The sequence below is a fragment of the Lates calcarifer genome, unplaced genomic scaffold (assembly GCF_001640805.2).
Source record: "Lates calcarifer isolate ASB-BC8 unplaced genomic scaffold, TLL_Latcal_v3 _unitig_262_quiver_961, whole genome shotgun sequence".
NCBI classification, from domain to species: Eukaryota; Metazoa; Chordata; class Actinopteri; family Centropomidae; genus Lates; species Lates calcarifer.
The window spans coordinates 24,899-37,268 of record NW_026116345.1 but is presented as its reverse complement, the minus strand read 5'-3'; the positions used below and the strand labels follow the sequence as shown (position 1 = coordinate 37,268).

Here is a 12,370-nt window from a genome sequence, read left to right as displayed (position 1 = left end):
CATTAATAAGCCTTGAAACTCATGTATCTCATTTAGGCAGCAAGGCCTAATCCAATATCAGCCCTTTAATCAGAACTTCCAGTCTAAGATATTTATTCACAGCAATTTAGGCCAACCTGATTAAGAAGAGATAAAAAAAAAAGCTCACAAGCTGCTGAATATTCAACCATAATCACCATAATATCTTATTTATAAAATCCTTTATTTTGCAAATACTTTCATTGTAAAGAGTCATTACTACTGAATTAACAATAAAAAAATAAAATGTAATGATTCCACATTCATTGTACTTGTTTTTACATTAAATATGGGCAGTATTCGTCCATTCACTGTGTGTGCATATACTGTGTGAGATATACACATTTCTTTCAATAATATAGTAAGCGTACATACCATCCAGTCATTCCTCGTAGGTATAAGCATGAAGCAGTAAGCTGTGGAATAATAATCACATTAAATACCATGAAATTTGTTTAATTTCCTGGTAATATTTAGCTTTTTATTCCAACTGAAAACTTTGTTGCAGTTCACATCAATCAATTATAAATGCTCACGAAAGGGGAATGACGCCTATTTTCCAGGCAGTGCAGTCGGAATTATACAGAAAACTTTTGGACTTGTGATTTAAAATCAGAGCCTAGAGTATAGATAAAAATTAGCTGTGGCTCTCCACTGTTCCCCTACATACTGCCCTCTGAATATGGACCCTGCCACCTCCAAGGCCCAATTAAAGTCCTGAGCAACCTCACATTATGCACTGAAACAATACTTAATTTGTCTTAGTTGGTGGTGATTTGATCAAACACAACTTTATTTAGGGATATCCTCAAGGACAATATAAAGTAAAATGTTAAAAGTCTTGATACAACAAAGAGTCAAACAAAAAAATTGTGTAGTTGTGCAAATAATATTTGTAAATAATCAGATTGCCAAAACCAGTGGAGACAGATGAGGTAATGTAGTAATCCAGCCTTGGATACATCATTGCATTTGTGTCTTAATATTAATTATTTTTCAAAATAATAATCTGAATCTGGAATGTAACTAGTAACTAAAGCTATAAAAATAAATGTTTTGATTGATCATTATTTCAAAGATCAGTTCTTTTTCTTTAAGCAAAAGGTGCATGTTAATAGGTTAGGTACTGGAATATATAAAGAAACTAAAATATGAAAAGATGTACAACACTATGAGTATTTAGGATTCAGTATCACAGAATACCTCATGGAGGCGCGTTGGCTGCTGTAGAGGTGATAGTTGCAGCGGGTGAATGCACGCCAGTCTATTGCAGAGACTGGCAGCTGAAAAAATAAAGATGAGAGCACCATGGTTAACATGTTAACAATGTGTGTGTGCCAGATTTGCTGCTGTCTGTGTAAATTTTGCCTGATTTCCTCACTTTCTCCAGCCTGTTGCCGTGAAGAGGGTTTGGCTTGAGAGTGCAGGTGCCATTTGGAGTCAGGTAGGTCTTCACATCAACCACATAGGCTCCTTTTCGTTGCAGGGTGACCACATCAAAACCCTCCCCTACCAGGTTGTAGCCTGGTACAAAAGGTGCAGAATCACATTGGCTGAGGTTCCCAGTCTGACAGGAGAGAACAGGGGAGAGGTGTGACAGCAAGAGGAGGAGACTCAGGTAGAGGGGGGGCTGAGCTGAAGAGGAAGGCATCCTGGAGTCAAAGACAAAGACAGAGAGAGAAGAAAAATGAAATGAGTGAGTTTCATTTTAACTGTAATGTAATCATTACATAGATAGTTACATTACATTACATAATTATTTGTTATATATTTTGTTTTTGTGATATGATGATATGTGATTAAGGAGACTGTTTATAAAAAAGGTGATAGTTATAATATTTAAGGGTGCAACTAACAATTATTTTGATTATCAGTTAGGCTGTCAATTACTTTTTCAATTAATCCAAACCAGCGAAAAGTGGAAAATTCTGACTGGAGAGATTAAAATCACAAATTATCTGATGTTTTTGTTTGAAAAATGACTTAAATGATTAAAAAATTATCAAAATATCTGCAATTAATTTTCTGACAATTAGGACTACAGTTACTGAGCTCACTTTTTGTGCTGTTTCAGTTTACGTTTCCCTCTGTGATGCTCTGGATGTCTGCACCAGTCTGTATTTGTGTATCCCTCTACAATTTATTATATATATTTTGACAATTAAAAAAAAAAAAAGTTCTGTTTCTTCACATGGTCAGTTCACAGTTTAAAAAACAAATTATTTATTAATGAAAAAATGAATAAACTGCGTCAGAAGTCTCAGATATTTCAAAAATAACAAATAAAACAGATTTCCATTCAAACTAAACATCCTTTTGTAATTTCAATGAAAACATTAAATATGAATTAATATGCATAATTTATTGAAATCAATATTACCTGTTCAGGCCTCAGTAGAGTTTCTCAGATTCTTCTGCAGAGTGAAATTGCCAAGTGAGCTGGAGCTGAGGAGAGTGTGCCAGCTAATGATGTGGTGACATTGTCAAGTCTGCAGGTAACAGCTTTTATACTGAGCTTAGGAGGTAGGAGGTAGCTCTTGAATTACTGACATGGATACAAAAAATCTCAACAAGGAAGTGGGCTGCAAAAATAATACCTTCTCATTGTCCTTTGATTTGGTATTGACAAGCTTGAGTGGCAACATTTTTTAAATTGCATTGCAATTTTTAAAGTGCTTTAAACTGTTAAAAATGGTTAAAAATTATAGCTTGTAAATTCAATTTCTGACATGCATTACACTTGCGTTTGGACTTTAAATCTTAAGTTATATATATATATATATATATACTTTATTTTTTTTGGGGGGGGGGGGGGGGGGGTGACAGGAAATGTGGGGAGAGAGAGTAGGGGATATGACAAGCAGTAAATGGCCCAGCCAGGCAGGAGTCAGACTCACTGCACTTTTACACCCATGTGATATGTGCCCTAACCACTTGGCTACCGTGACATGTGTGCACACATGTTACACTGATATGCTGAGTGGCTGACAACTTCAGATGTTATTCAACCAGTAAATGTACATTCCAGGGGTTCCTTTGCAGAGTCTCATGACTTACAAGAAATGACATCCTGAAAAAAAGAACAATGATGTGTGTTTGTTGAGGTCAGTGTGGGTGTGGTGGGTGTTTGAATGAAACGAAACACAAAGTAAACGCCACAAAACTATTTCAAATACTACACGTAATACTTCAAATACAGTCATAGGGTGCATTCACATCATCATGGTTGTGTATATGGTGAATTGTGATGACTCTGTGTGCATGTCCATGACCAGCTGAGCTGAGAGGGGGTGCAAAGAAAGTTCAGATGTGTTGAACTTTGACCCCAGCAGACTGTGATGGGTGCAGACAATCACTGTTGACCCCTGCTTGAACAAATGAGAACAAATCTTGTGTTTCTGAATTTTCTAAACTCTGTAGCACCCCCAGGAATTTCAGAGTGGTAAATACTGTGCTGACCAACACAGAACATGCAGCACACCCACAGCCCTTGCTTGTTCATGTGGCTATAGAATTACATGTATGTAAATCCCTGGGGTTTACACAAAGTTTTTTTTTTTTGTATTTAAATCTTATCAGTCTTAACAAGAAAAAAAAAAAAAACTTCATGAAAACAATTACATGAGAAAAAGAAGTGTGAGAAAATTTACATTTGACATTTCAAGACACTGACTGCTTTAGTTAGTGCCAGATTTTCAAAGTGCTAAATGTTTCTAGAAACATTAGAAGCACTGGCATCAATTTGGACCAGACTAGGTGAATTGCCTGTGAAATTTTGTAAAGAAATTCATGGTCCTTAGAGAATAAATTCAAATGATTTTGGCAATTTTTTCCTGTATTACTGCCAGGAGATCAGACTTTTTACTTAACATGTTCCAGAAACAATGTTCGTTTTGACAGAGGCCGACGCTTTTACTTTCATTTTTCCCCCATTCAAACAGGTCTGACACCTTGTTGATCTTCTCCTTTTGTTTCACATACACTTTATGTAAACCTGAGTTATGAGTTGATCATACAATGAGTGAGAACTATGCCTCTTTCATTCCCACGCCGCGCCCAAATCATATGTTCTTGAACTATGCAGCCTGTTTTCACAGTTGGCTCAGGATTTGACTTTCACTTTTTGGACTCTACCATCACTGCCAAATTGACTGACAGGTCTTTTTATTAATCAATAGATTAAAACTAAATGGTGATACTGTCAATTGATACACAGTGAAACATCATAATCAGTTAAGAAAAAAAACAGATTGTTCTTTTACTTATTAGAATATATCTCTAAGTTATAATTTATAATTATGATAAAAAAACAAGCAATCAATTACAACTGTAAACAGAAAACTTATGGTGTTTGAGTCTTGCTTTACAGCACTAGTGTATATCATACCAACAAATCTGATACTTAAAGAAAAGAAAACCTAAATCCACTTGTGAAGATGGTGGTGCCCAGAAATATGTGCCACTAAAACCGAATTTGAATCATATTATATATATATATATATATATATATATATATATATATATATATATATATATATATATATATATATATATATATATATATATGTGAATGTGAATCAACTTGAATGAATGAAAAACTGAATCAAAATGACGTAGCTGAACTGAAATTATGTGTTTGGAACTGCTTTATTATAAACTTAATTGCTCCTCACTGAAAATTCAGCTCTGTGTACTTTCACATTCAATTCTCACTGTTTTTTCTTAACACACACACACACACACACACACGCACACATGCACGCACGCACACACACACAAAGTCAAGTTTTAATAGCACCTCATTGTGAAAAGGATTAAGTCACAACTCATGAATTTGAACCCCTCAACCTGCACCTGCTGCCACACTAGCCTATTTAAGATGCTGAGCAAAACAATAGCATTAATTATATATCTTACACACATATATGCCAGCTACCAAAAGCTTCTCTATGCTGACAAGTTTCAACACATGGGCATCATACATGTTTCGATTCCATGGAACACACAAAGCAGACAAACAGGTTGGTGTAAATCCAGGGCACACTACAGCAAATGTAATATCTGCTGTATCAGCTCTATTCTGTCTGGGCTCACACATGGGACCTCTGAGGGTGCTAGACACCATTGGACACCCCAAGAGGCCCTGTGTCCATGCCACTATGGGACAGAACTATTTTGGCAGCATGAGGAGGACCTACACAATATTAGGCAGATGGTTTTAATGTTGTGGCTGATCATTGTATAAAGCTTTGGAAAAAGCACTTCCAGTAATTACAAGGAAATAAAGCATGTGTTGGCAGTCTTTATTCCCATGAGATGGTCACACAAAACAATGATTTGACAGTTTTTTGAAAGTTAACCAGCTACACAATCTACAGTTCAAATGTAAAGTTCCCTACCACCAAATTTAAAATAGGATAGGGAACTTTAAGTACTACTTCCACTAATTATTAGGAGTACACAGCAGCTGATTGATATATATTTTAATAATCTGTTTAAAACTAAACATTTTTTCATGTTAAAGCAAGTGGGTATGTGAATTTGCTTAAAAGTTATATGGTCAAAAAGTAACTGATTGAACCTTTGATAAATGAAAAACCTATCAGCTCCTTAGTCATTTGACTCTTTACTGTACCTATGTGGTTCATGGCACTTCTTCAGATCTGATACCTCACCTGATTAAAGAAAAGTGAGCAGTGTCTCTAAATGGTGGGACCCCAAAACACGTCACTGTGAAGATGGTTTGTAGCGATGACACCTCTCTCCAGTCAGATGAGAGTCACAGGTCAGAGTGTACTGGACCTCAAAGCCGCCTCTATAGGCTGAACAGGTGAATCTGTGTGTCCCCTGGGTCGGGTACCTAATGCATGATCCCAGACGGTCGTCCCAGCGCAAGTCCTGGTCCCAGACCTCAACCTTCAAACCTGGGTGAGTGTCCACCTTTATAGAGAAAAATTAATAAAGACAACATTAAGCAAACTACTACCGTTCACATGGTAAGTTGAGGTTTGTCAGTCATCTCGAGTAACAAGAACAGGAGGCTGTGTGTGGCTGATACGACTTGTAAACTGTGTTGAAGAAACATTGGTCCACTCCAGGCTTCTCATTTCTAGCCAGCAACCATGCATTTTGTTGGCCGATGTTAGCTGAATTTTATCAGCTAGTGTAAAGGGTATTAACATGAGCAGGGAAGAACCAAATATGAAAATTATAACCCACACCCATGAACTTTTTTTGCATAATTTAAGTGAACTGGCTGTTAAGTTTATTCTTTTGAGCTGATGTGTGATGAGAAGATGTACCTTGCCCAGATTATAACGAGCGTTCCACCAGGGGTAGTTTGACTGGATCATATGCGTCCTGCGGTAGATGGAACCGAACCACATCTTAGCATAGCTGTGAATAGGAAAGGAAAAGAAATTAATGACATAATATCGCCTTACTTTCATCTCCATCCTTGACTTCACTCTACTCACCTCTCAGTCTTCCCCACAAGATCTCCTTTCAGATTCCAGGCTCGGATGATAGTCACCACCAGTGTCCCCCTCCACGTCTGTTTAGGACAGCAGTTGGAAGCCAGGTTAGGAATGTGCCACCCACAAGATGGTTCCCTGGGTGAGGTCCTCACAGCGTTGTCTTCCAAGTACTGCTCTATGGCAGCTTTCATCCCTGCCTTCTGTGTCTCATTTGGCACCAGCTCATACATTGGCCGAAGAGAATAAGAAATAATATCAGGGTGTTCCTTGAGGGTTTGCAGCCATTGTCCGTAGCCCAGAGAGTCATTATGGGTGAGTGAAAACTCTCCCAACCAACCCGTGCCCCCCGCCACCTCTGTGTAGTGTTGGTGGAGACCAGTACTGTACCCAGTAGTGACGTCCCGATTCTCTAGGACTTTGTTGCAAGATTGTCGGTTACCTGATAATTTCAACTTCCCCAGGCCCACAGAAACACCCAGTGATAAGCATGAGTGGACCTAAAGGACACAGGGAAAATAAGATTGTTAGTTATTGTTAGTAGATTAAATAGCACCTTTATGTTGAGAGCAGTGAATGGCACTTTGCAAAGCCTGATATTTAACCACTCACACACACATTCATACCCTGAGGGTGTGAAAACCTGCACATCAAGCAAAGTGATGTGAATCATACACTACTGTCTTTGCAGTGAGTACATCCCTGCACCAAATGAAAGGACATTACCTGTGCATATTCATTCTCTGCCTTCATTTTATTTATAAATGTCTCTTAAAACAGTCAGTCAGTAATGCTATTTATTATTTTTTATGTGAGCCTTTTTCATTTTAGTTTGGTTGCAACTATTACCTGTTTGTTAAAGAGTATATTGTTTTATTTTTCTTTGCATTTTTTTGTGTTGTTCCTTGTGTTCTGTTTTTTTCTGTTTGTTTTGGGACCCCTTTGAAAAAGATGTGATACATCTAAATGGGTTTATTCTAAAAAAAAATATGATAGAAAGTATATATTACTTTATGGTGTCTGACATGTAACAACATACCAATGATTTACATTTGTTCATTCATGCACAACTGAAAAATGTCCTCTTAGTCTTCCAAGGCAGTGTAACAGCACGTGTTTGTGTGAAAATAGAGTGTGTGCAGATATAACTGTTGTGTGCCACATGTACCTCACTTGAGGAGAGTCCATTCAGCGTGGACAAACAGGTACGTGCAGCTGTGACTCGCCTGAGTCTCCCCCCAAGATAAACCTGAAACGAAGTACAATGTTGTCGGGACGAATAAGGAAATAATTTACAATAAGGAAATTAAAATAGCGTCTGTGTGTGTTTTAACCTGGCGGATGTAGTGTGTGCCATAGGTGTGTATAAGCTCATTGTACTGAGCTCTGGTGGAGGAGTTGTAGAAACTTGGCAGCCTGGTCAAATCCTTACTGAACTCAGAGCTGAGGGGAGGTCTGGTTGACACACGGTACCTAGACATGACAGGACAGAAAAGGAGATCTTTTCTGAAATGATCTCAACAAACTGAAAAATCAGACATTGTGCAGTGATTCAGGCGTCTTCACACCCTACCCATAATGGCTACAGGTGACTCTGTGGGTGCTGAAGGTGTAGCGGTCCTCTCTGGTCCTGGCTGTAGCGAAGTTATAAGCACTGGAGCGTGTTCCTCCCACCTCCAGGCCAGCAGACACAAACTTTTCCACATTTAGACCAACCTGATGAAAGAGAAAAAATAAAAGCTCACAAGCTGCTTGATATTAAACTATAATCACCACGATAATGGATTCAAATCAGATTATTTCAACTGAATATACTCATGCTCGTTCTGTTAGCATTAAGGATGTACATCAAGGACAACAGATTTAAAAGCACATTAATAAGCCTTGAAACTCATGTATCTCATTTAGGCAGCAAGGCCTAATCCAATATCAGCCCCTTTAATCAGAACTTCCAGTCTAAGATATTTATTTGCAGCAATATGTTAATTTCTCCAAAACAAATTCAGAAAAAAAAGCAGCAGTCACCTTGTGTTTTGCTTGTTTTGGTGAATTTTGTTTAGAACTAATCAACAAGCAAAGTTTCTATGCTTCCTACCTTCCAGTCGTTACTGTCCTGAGAGGTGTAGGTGTTAACCAGTGAGCTGGGGACACAATGAACAGGGAAGAATCATCATAAAGCTCTTTGATTTGAAGAGACGTTTTCTGCCATTTTGGGATGAGATGGTCAGGTATTAGCTGTACTTTACAAGATGAATAAAGTGGTTACATTACGTTAGTCAAAACTTCTATTCAGAAGTATTTACTGAGCTGTGTGATATCACAGGGGATTGATTATAATTCTGTGTGATACAATACCTAACGGAGGTGTGTACACTGCTGTAGATATCAGCATTGCAGCGGGTGAATGCTCGCCAGTCCACTGCAGAGACTGGCAGCTGAAAATAAAGATGAGAATGACACAGTTAACATACACATACACATGAAGCTGTTTCAGATGCTGCAGGATTATTGTTTACTTGTTTATTTATTATTACTTTCTGGAGCTGGTCGTCCTGAAGAGGGTTGGAACAGAGAGTACAGGTGCCACTTGGGGTGAGGTAGGTCTTCATGTCGACCATGTAGGCTCCTTTTCGCCGCAGGGTGACCACATCAAAACCCTCCCCTACCAGGTTGTGGCCTGGTACAAAGGGAGCGGACTCACACTGGCTATAGTTCCCAAACCGGCAGGAGAGAACAGAGGAGTGATGTGACAAGAAGAGGAGGAGAATCGAGTAGAGAGGGGATGGAGCTGGAAGGGGCTGCATGGCTGGAGTCAAGCAGATGCTGAAACATTTCATACAGAGAGTAGAGAGTGGACATAAGTGATCATCAGTTCAGCTGGAGATGATCTTTGTGAGGACATGCACTCACATAATGCAGTCCCTAGCCCCTTACCCTGCTCTTAACCATCACAATGCCTGGTCCTGACCCTAACTCCAAGTCTTAACTCTCAAATAGCCCTTTAAAATTATGAGGACTATCCAAAACATACACATGTTCCCAAAATGTCTGATTACCTCTTCAGTGGGGTCTCTCATGTGTTTCTGTGTGTATCTTATGGAGAACAGGAGAGTATGTCAGCCCGGGGTGCAGTGTGGATGTTGAATGTCAAGTCTGCAACAACAACACAAAACAAACAAAGAAACAACAACAAAAACATAAAAAACACAATTTACAGATTCATAGAAATCATACATGTTTAAACTTTTTTCTCTGAAATAATGCCCTCACTTAAGTCTTAGTCCATTAGAACTTAAGTCAAGTTCTAATGGAAACATTTCTCACATCTGTAAATATTTTATGCTGAGCAGATGGTGTTGGTGGTATTCATGATATTAGTCCACGGTGAAGACAGTTGAACTAATGGATGCTGTGTAAAAGTCGCCCTCTGGTGGGGACTGCAGCTGTAACTAGTAATTGATGATGTCTGCTCAGTTCAAGAAAAGAACAGGAGACGGAGAAATGCATCAGCTCAGCAAAGTTGTGAAAGGACAAGGCTGGTGATATTAACAAACCCATGCAAAGGACAAAACAACAATTACTTGATGCAAACAAGAATTTCCCATGTTGTCAAAGCCTGATCTTATAGTTTAGGGGAGAGAGAAAGTACTGACTCTTGATTGTAATGTCAGCCTCGCCTTTTAAGACTGCATTGTTGTGCTGCATGCGCCTAATTTCACTTTGATAATATTATCTGGTTGAGGAAGTAGTTATCTGCAACAACTGCATGTTAATATTCTACACCTTTTTGTTATCGTGCCTTGTGATAGTACATTTTATGAGCGGTTTCTCTTGCATACTATAAATATTGCCGGGATAAACTATTTGCTTGAAAGCAATGATTTATTACCAGTGGAACAAGCTTCCTTGTTGTGTTGCAGTTTTATTGCTAGTGCAAGTGATACGCCTGTTCCTGGTATGCCACACTTTACAAACTACCTGCATACTGCCCATATTGTTGTTATTGCTGTTATATCATGTTATGAGTTTGAATTGTTTACATACTAGTAATGGCTAAATTACACAGTATTTTGATATATTGATAACATACCACCACAGTGAAGATAACTGCCACAAATGTACCTAGATGTTGTGGTGACATTATGACAATTTGAATATTATTAACCATATATCACTGAGAACTTTAAATTATGATATTTCCTTTTAAAACCACACAACAGAAGATTATTGTAAACTAGTGTCGTAATATCCTGAACCACAGTGCCAGTTTCCTAAAATGTCATATCAGGAATGACCTTGTTTTATTAACATATATATATTTTGCTACTTTAAGCATTGACTTGCTTTGTGTTCATACAATTTAACATTTATGACCTGAAAGCTTAAAAACCCTGAACTGCATCTCCTGCTGTTGGGAACATGACCAGGTCAGACTGAAGAGTCCAACAACACTGTTAAAGAAAAAAGGACCAAATAATCCGCTAAACCTCTGACTGCAGGGAATTCACATAATCCCAACATAATATACAGAACTACAAACTCAGAAAAATCTGAAGTTTAATCTATGAGTTTCATTTGTCATTTTTTATTGATAAAGTTGCCAGCATCAGTGCCTAAGACATGCTTTCTGTCTACTGTATAGTTCATCTTAGTCTAAGTCTTCAGTCTGACCTATTTGATACCACTGATGACATCTCCCTGTAAAACATTTAAATGTTTTCTACCTGTTCCAAATGCCCAAAAAGTTGATGCTGATGTTCCACCTCCAGTTGTCCAAATCAGAAACGACAGGAGTAAGAGCCCTGGTTCTTTGATCGGAGACGAGCTGAGGATGCAGCTTTTATAAGGAAATTGAACAAGGAGTAGCATCAAAGGAGATAAAGGTGGTAAATAATCAACCTGCAATTGCTTATTATGACTACTATTACTATAGATTTGAGGAAATGACCTTGGACTGAATTACTGGCAATGTAAAAACAACACAGTAGAAAACATGTTTGAAGACTGTGTCAAAAAAGTGCTAAAAAAACAAAAACAAATTGTTACTTTTAAAAATGCATGCACCTTGAAAAAACAGAAAGAGAAGACTGTGTTTTGGTGTGATCTGCGTGCAAAACTGCAAATGAACTGAACTCAGATGCTGGCAGTTTTACTGTCTTTGTGTTCCCTAAAATGTCTGCTGTCTTCTATTTGGATCATCACTCATCACTGCCATTTGTAACACATGAAAAGCTCCACAGATTAACCTGTGTGAGATAATATGAGTAGGAAAACTACAAAGATAAAAAGTAGATGTCCTAATAGAGCTTGTCCAGTATGCTCAGATGAACCTGCTCTCCTTTCCTAATAAAACTGCTGTTTTTGTTCTACCTAAACAAGTTAAACAGAGAAGTGGAAAGCAGTCACTTTCCACCCACTCTCACAAACTCAAAGAATTCTTATTCATACACTCAGAACCTAGAGGCATTTAGAGATTTTAATTTCTGTTTCACTCCTACTCACTCACACAGTCAAACATACCTACACAGTGTCATTCAGTTTTCAACCTGTCCATCAAGAAGTTTTTCAGGTATATCTTTGTGTTGTGCCCCCTACCTAACAGGAAAACACACCTTGAAAAGAAAGAACACAAAAGGCTGTGTGTTTGAGGCTGCAATCCTAAAATAGATGAATGCTGTTTGAACTCAGATAAAGGCAGTCATGCTGTTTTATTCTCAGACCTCTCTGCTGCTATGATTGATCATGGCATATTAATCCAACTATGACATACTGACTGGACAACTACACATGTATTAGCATCCTTTCAGATCAGAGAGGTAACTATTGGTTTCTCTAAATGATGATTAACCTGCAATGTTCAAAAAATGTGGAATATTTTA

The 12,370-nt window shown here is 38.1% G+C and overlaps 2 protein-coding genes across 3 annotated transcripts; both read right to left on the bottom strand.

Annotated features, from left to right (window-relative positions):
* Positions 1 to 400: 400 nt before the first annotated feature.
* Positions 401 to 2,525, bottom strand: LOC108892976 (perforin-1-like). The gene is made up of 4 exons (XM_018690760.2): positions 2,399 to 2,525; positions 1,400 to 1,670; positions 1,222 to 1,301; positions 401 to 434 (listed from the first exon to the last, which is right to left on the bottom strand). Exons 2-4 carry the CDS (start codon positions 1,667 to 1,669, stop codon positions 401 to 403), a joined length of 384 nt encoding a protein of 127 aa, XP_018546276.1. The 5' UTR covers position 1,670; positions 2,399 to 2,525.
* Positions 2,526 to 5,300: 2,775 nt separating this feature from the next.
* Positions 5,301 to 12,347, bottom strand: LOC108892978 (perforin-1). 2 transcript variants are annotated; one of them, XM_018690764.2, is made up of 11 exons: positions 11,216 to 12,347; positions 9,548 to 9,644; positions 9,026 to 9,314; positions 8,847 to 8,926; positions 8,587 to 8,632; positions 8,065 to 8,207; positions 7,826 to 7,964; positions 7,660 to 7,740; positions 6,495 to 6,991; positions 6,321 to 6,414; positions 5,301 to 5,958 (listed from the first exon to the last, which is right to left on the bottom strand). In XM_018690764.2, the coding sequence occupies exons 3-11, from the start codon at positions 9,293 to 9,295 to the stop codon at positions 5,746 to 5,748; spliced, it is 1,563 nt and encodes a 520-aa protein (XP_018546280.1). In that variant the 5' UTR covers positions 9,296 to 9,314; positions 9,548 to 9,644; positions 11,216 to 12,347; the 3' UTR covers positions 5,301 to 5,745. The 2 variants fall into 2 exon arrangements, with proteins under 2 accessions (XP_018546280.1, XP_050924141.1); XM_051068184.1 differs by having other exon boundaries at positions 9,026 to 9,297.
* Between the last annotated feature and the right edge of the window lie 23 nt (positions 12,348 to 12,370).